Raw genomic sequence first — 5,645 nt, forward strand, 5'->3', positions numbered from 1 at the left:
GGCTGCCAGGCTCTGCGGGGTCTGGACACCGCCCTAGACGGCTCCCGGAGCCGCCGGGCGGGAGGCTGGGGGAGCTGGAGGGATCCAGCTCCTTTGTGCGTGTGCGTGCGTGCGTGTGTGTGTGTGTGTGTGAGTGTGAGTGTGTAAGGAACTCCTTTCTTCCAACCCTGCCCCTCCCCCTCCCCCTTCCCAACTTGGTCTGGGCTGGGAGACCCGAGGCCGAGCTCTGGTTTTAAAGTTGAGGAGGAGATATCGGATTCCTGCCCTAGACCTCAGGGTGGCTGGCGGGGAACGGCGGGCCGGGTCATCTGGAAATGGAGAGAATGAGGACGGGGTGGATGTCTGCCTTGTCTCAGGGGAGGCCCAGGAGTTCCAGGCTCCATTCCTGGCGGTTTCGTGGCCCCTCCTAGGGTCTGTGCGGCAGTTTCTCTGGGGCTGCTTCTCTTGGGGAGCTGTTGTCCTTGCCCTCTTGGCCTTCGTCCTTAGAGTCCTGGCCTGGGCCAGCCGGAGCCTCGAGGGAAAGGCTCCAGGCCACTTACCGTATGCCCTGGCCCCACCGCCCGTGCCACCTAAACTGCCCTGCTGGGGGAGGGCACTGGCACGCCGAAGCCTGAGCCACTGGTGATCGCCCTCCATCCATGTCTGGGCTACCACCCCAGCCTGTTCCCACACAGCTGACCGATGGAACTCGGGGCCGGGGGCCGGGGGAGCTGGTCGCCTGGGAGCTGGTCACCTTTTTGAAGGATGGTTTTCATTTTTGGCGGAGATCTGCTGGCATGGGGAAGGCCCTCTTGCCTGTCTTTTGGGGTGTCAGGGAGAGCCCCCTTCCAGGCGGGGAGAGTGTGGCTGTGTCCTCAACTATAAATTCTCTCTGACTCATATCTGCTTCCCTCATCCCAGCTTGTGTGTGTAGGGGAGGGAGGCCACCAGGACCCCGCTGTCCGAGATAAGGAGCCTTGGGCTGGAATATTCGCCTCCTACGAGGCCGACCAAGGCAGGGCTGTGAGGTGGTGGTGTGTGGGGAGAAAAGGAGTTCAGCCCAGTTTGACAGGATGTGGGACAAAGAGAAAAAGCTAGGTTTTGGGCAGAGATCAGGTTACCATCTCCTTCTTTCTTGACGACTCCCTGCCTGTTTGCTGCTGGGACTGGCCCTCATTTGTCTCCGTTTGGGGGAGCTCCTCCCAGCAGCAGTCCCAACAGTCCGGACTCCCTCTTCCTCTAGGCCTGCCACCTGGAGGTCAGCTCCTCTCCCCTGGGGGGCAGGAAGGGAGGCTCAGCTCAGGGGCAGGGAAGCTGGGAAGGTGTGATGAACTGTGCAGATGCTCACTGAGGGGGGGGGCATGGAAACCCCAGGAAGCTGACTCCTCGCCCTGAGTCACAGGGAGGGGTGGGCAGGGCCTTGGGTGAACTGGCTGGACAGAGGGGAGGAAGGGGCTGTTCCGCGGAGTGGGTGGAGGTGACTCCCCGGTGGATTATTCTCAGCCGCTCCGCTGCGGTGGATGTGTGGCTCCCTACAGTGTGGTCATTGTCCCCTGCCTGAGGCTGAGTGACCCAGTGTGGCTGCCAGGCCCAGGAGGGAGGGGGAGGACGGCAGGCTGCCCGAATGTGGGCTGTGGGCACCGTGGGGACTGAGCCTCCTTTGTGTGACGGGCTTTGGGAACCGGGATGGGGTGGGCCAGGGAAGCCGGCTGGCGGCTGCCACTGCCCTCTGTCTGGGCTTCCCTCCCTCTGCTCTTTCCCACCTCGGGGATGATACGTAGACTCGATGGAGTCACACAGCCCTGCTGAGAGTGCCATCCCTGTCATGACCGCTGAATGCGTGTTTGAGCCTCACTTTCCTAATTTGTCAAAATAGGAAGCTCTCCATTTCCCTTCTAGGCTTCTGGGGACCGAGGGAGGTGACTTTTGTCAAAATGCCCCCCCCCACCCCCCCCAGTTTCCCTTACCCACCTACCACCTGGTCGCCTGTTGTTCTGGCCCGTGGCCTTGGAGAGGAACCGCTCAGTCGGTGACCGGGTGGGCATGACTTGTGCTGGGTGAGGGACAGTGTGTTCTAGATGGTATCAGCATCCCCGGTAACAAGTGAAGTCTGGCTCTTTGGCCATGTCCCTGAGCACCCCCTCTAGGTGTCCAGGACCCCAGTGGGCGAGTGGATCCGGTCAGAACTCATGTTGTCTGGCTCCCACGTGGCTGGGTTTTCTACCTCCCACTTCTGTGTTCTCACCCATCGGGGGGAGACCTGTCCCTGACTCCGAGATAAGGAATTTCGAGCCCAGTTGCCCGAGCAGTTGGTTCTTAGCAAGAACAGGCCTGTGCAAGCCCCTTGCCCTCCTTTTTCGGGATGCTTCGGCTTCCGGGGAGGTCTTGGGGGGCCCAGAGAAATGCTTTTGGACTTATGAGGCCTCTCCCCAAATCCCCACTGCCTCTCCCCTGCCAGCCCCAGCCATGGCTGCGATCCGAAAGAAGCTGGTGATTGTGGGCGACGGGGCCTGTGGGAAGACCTGCCTCCTCATCGTCTTCAGCAAGGACCAGTTCCCAGAGGTCTACGTCCCCACCGTCTTCGAGAACTACATCGCGGACATCGAGGTGGATGGCAAGCAGGTGAAGGAGAGCCCCTTCCCACGGCACCGGGGACCCCGCCCAACACTGCACGCAGCATGTCCTTCTTCACCACCAGGGCCTCGCTGCACCCTCCCTGCTGGCACCAATGACAGTCAGGAAGTGCAAGTGCAGCCAGGAGATCTAGACGCACCTCTCGGTTCCCTACACAGGGACCCTTCGCCTCTGAGCTTCACGCTCCCCCAACTGCAAAATGGGGGGAATGATAAAGCCTCCTTCAAAGGGTGGTTGTGAGGATTCAATAAAACTGACGCTCACAGTGGCGATTCATAAGCAGCACAAAGATGAAGCGCTGATGTCTCAGGATTTTTTAAAAACTCACCTAATTGGTGGTGGGTGACAGTGATCGGCACTGTTCCTGGCACGGAGCAGGTGCTCAGTGGATGTTCATGGAGCCTCCAGGACCAGTGGCTTCAGTGAGGCCCCCTCGGTGGCAGGGTGGGGGCGTGGCTAGGGCCCTCGGGCTGGCTTCTCACCGGCCCTGTGTGTCAGGTGGAGCTGGCCCTCTGGGACACAGCTGGGCAGGAAGACTACGATCGCCTCCGGCCGCTCTCCTACCCAGACACTGATGTCATCCTCATGTGCTTCTCCATCGACAGCCCGGACAGCCTGGGTGAGGGCCTGGAGGGAGGGGACCAGAACCCTTTGGAACCAACCAACCCGAGGTCGCTCTTGCCTTGGCTGATTTCCGCCATCCTAGGCAGCGGAGGCTGTAGGGAGGGGTGCGGGGGGCTGTTGGCTTCCTTCACCGTGGGAACTCTGGCCCTTAGGAGGGCTCAGGGGAGAGGTTTTGAGCTGTAAAAGGGACTGTCATGCTGAACACCCTCTAAGACTCTGCTGTGGGGAGACCGGGGGCTTCAGGGAGGGGGGCTTTCTAGTCTAAGTGGAGGCACCAACACCTGTTGGGTCTTGTCTGTGCAGAAAACATTCCTGAGAAGTGGACTCCGGAGGTGAAGCATTTCTGCCCCAACGTGCCCATCATCCTCGTGGGCAACAAGAAGGACCTGCGGCAAGACGAGCACACCCGGAGGGAGCTGGCCAAGATGAAGCAGGTGGGTGGGCGGCCAGGCTGGGGCCGAAGGGAGCCTTCTTTCCAGGGGACTGCCCTGTCAGAGGGGTGGTGGCACCCGCCTCCCACCCTGGTGAGGGAGAACCAGAGGGGTAGCCATCGGAGAATGAAGTGACTTGTCCAAGGTCACTTGGCATTTTGGTTTATTGGTCTGTGGTTGGGGCTATTAAGATGAATAAGAAATTCCATTGTAAGTGGCTGAAAGAAAGGCCCAGAGGGAGGGAGCTGGCTCATCAGGAGACCTGGTAAGTGGATCTCTAGCCAGGATTCATTTATCAGAGAAAATGATTCATTTACCCCAGAATAAGGAGCATGGACTACCCCAGTGGTTCTCAACCTTCCTAATGCCGCGACCCTTTAATACAGTTCCTCATGTTGTGGTGACCCCCAATTTCATTGTTACAAATTGAACATAATTAAAGCATAGCGATTAATCACAAAAACAGTATGTAATTATATATGTGTTTTCCGATGGTCTTAGGCGACCCCTGTGAAAGGGTCATTCGACCCCCAAAGGGGTCGAGACCCACAGGTTGAGAACCGCTGGACTACCCTGAGGTTTCAAACGGGACAGGTGTGGTCAGGTCTGTGTTCGGAACGTTACTCTGGCAGCCACACAGCGAAGGTTGTAAGAAAGCGAGCATGGAGGCAGGGGGGTCCGTTCGGAGGGGCTTGATGCCTATTCAGGAACAGAAGGATGTAGCGTGGGTCTAGGGCGATGGAGAGAGTTTTGACATAAACATTGAGTCTTGGGTCGCTGGTCCTGCCGCGGCAGGGTGTCGGGGCTTAGGTGCTTTGCGGGTTAGGGCTGGAGATGTTTCTTCTAGTTACTGCACTTAAGGGTGTGGCAGTGAGATGCACCTGGCCACCAGCTTCCCTTGACTTCTCACCTTCCATCCTCCAGGAGCCTGTGCGATCTGAGGAAGGCCGGGACATGGCGAACAGGATCAGTGCCTTTGGCTACCTCGAGTGCTCAGCCAAGACCAAGGAGGGGGTGCGGGAGGTGTTCGAGATGGCCACTCGGGCTGGCCTCCAGGTCCGCAAGAATAAGCGCCGGAGGGGCTGCCCCATTCTCTGAGACCACCCCCCCACACACACACACAGGCCTCTCCTCCATCCCCACCTCGAGTCCCTTCACAGGGGCGCAGGAACACCCCCAAGCCCCATCCTCTTAGGGCTCCGTGCTGAAGGTTCCCTTTTCCAGTTCCCTCCAGCCCAGGACTGCATCGGGTCTCCCAAGGCCCCAGCCCCAGTGGTGGTGGCAGTGGCGGTGGCAGGCCCTCCCTCCCGGCACTCTGGGAGCCTAGGGCTGTGCCCCGCCCTCCTGGAGCAGAGTTCTGCTGCTTCCCCGGGTGTAGGGTGGGGCTCTGGGTCCCTTTGGCCTTCCCCGGAGGATCTTCACACCAGCACTTTATACACTCCTGGCTCACATGTCTGGGGAAGGGGATTTGGAGGATGTAACCCAGAGTCCTGGGCCCTGGTATTTCTGCTTTGGGCAGGGGCCCTTTTCTGGCTATACCTGCTGGGGGGCATGAATAAAAGGGCCACAGGCTTCAACATGTATATGAGCAGCTTCCTGTCTTTCTCTTCTGGTCTCTGTGTTGGCCTTGAGCCTGTAGTCCCGTCTCTCCTCCTCTTTTTCTAGTTGCTAACCAGGCCGGCCCCTGTTTGCAAAGGCAGGACTCTGGCAGGCAGGGTGGAGTCTAGGAGCAAAGGATGAGGTCATGCCTGGCTCTGGGCCTTGGGGGCGGGTGAGGGGAGTGGTCTGGAGCAGAGGCTAAACTTAGAAGCCTGTGGGTGGCTTCCCTGCCACCTCCCACTGGGTTTCCTCCCCTGGTCGTGGGGGCTGGGTTGGTCTCTAGGGAGAGGTGGTATGGCCTTGGGTAGTGTCCCCTCTTCTGTGGGGTCAGCTTGGGGCTTTTGGAAGCAGGGACCAGGCCAAGAAGACATGGACACG

At 59.4% G+C, this 5,645-nt stretch overlaps 1 protein-coding gene across 1 annotated transcript in view; it reads left to right on the top strand.

The window, feature by feature from the left end:
- RHOC (ras homolog family member C) overlaps positions 1–5,251 on the top strand; it is a 21,575-nt gene extending 16,324 nt beyond the window's left edge. Inside the window, exons 3-6 of the mRNA XM_005859993.2 lie at positions 2,438–2,601; positions 3,112–3,232; positions 3,541–3,671; positions 4,593–5,251. Of these exons, the coding sequence (XP_005860055.2) occupies positions 2,446–2,601; positions 3,112–3,232; positions 3,541–3,671; positions 4,593–4,766 (582 nt within the window). The 5' untranslated portion in view covers positions 2,438–2,445 and the 3' untranslated portion in view covers positions 4,767–5,251. The remainder of the gene's footprint in view (positions 1–2,437; positions 2,602–3,111; positions 3,233–3,540; positions 3,672–4,592) is intronic.
- Positions 5,252–5,645: the final 394 nt, after the last annotated feature.

This window comes from Myotis brandtii, unplaced genomic scaffold, assembly GCF_000412655.1.
Source record: "Myotis brandtii unplaced genomic scaffold, ASM41265v1 scaffold131, whole genome shotgun sequence".
Taxonomy (NCBI): domain Eukaryota; kingdom Metazoa; phylum Chordata; class Mammalia; order Chiroptera; family Vespertilionidae; genus Myotis; species Myotis brandtii.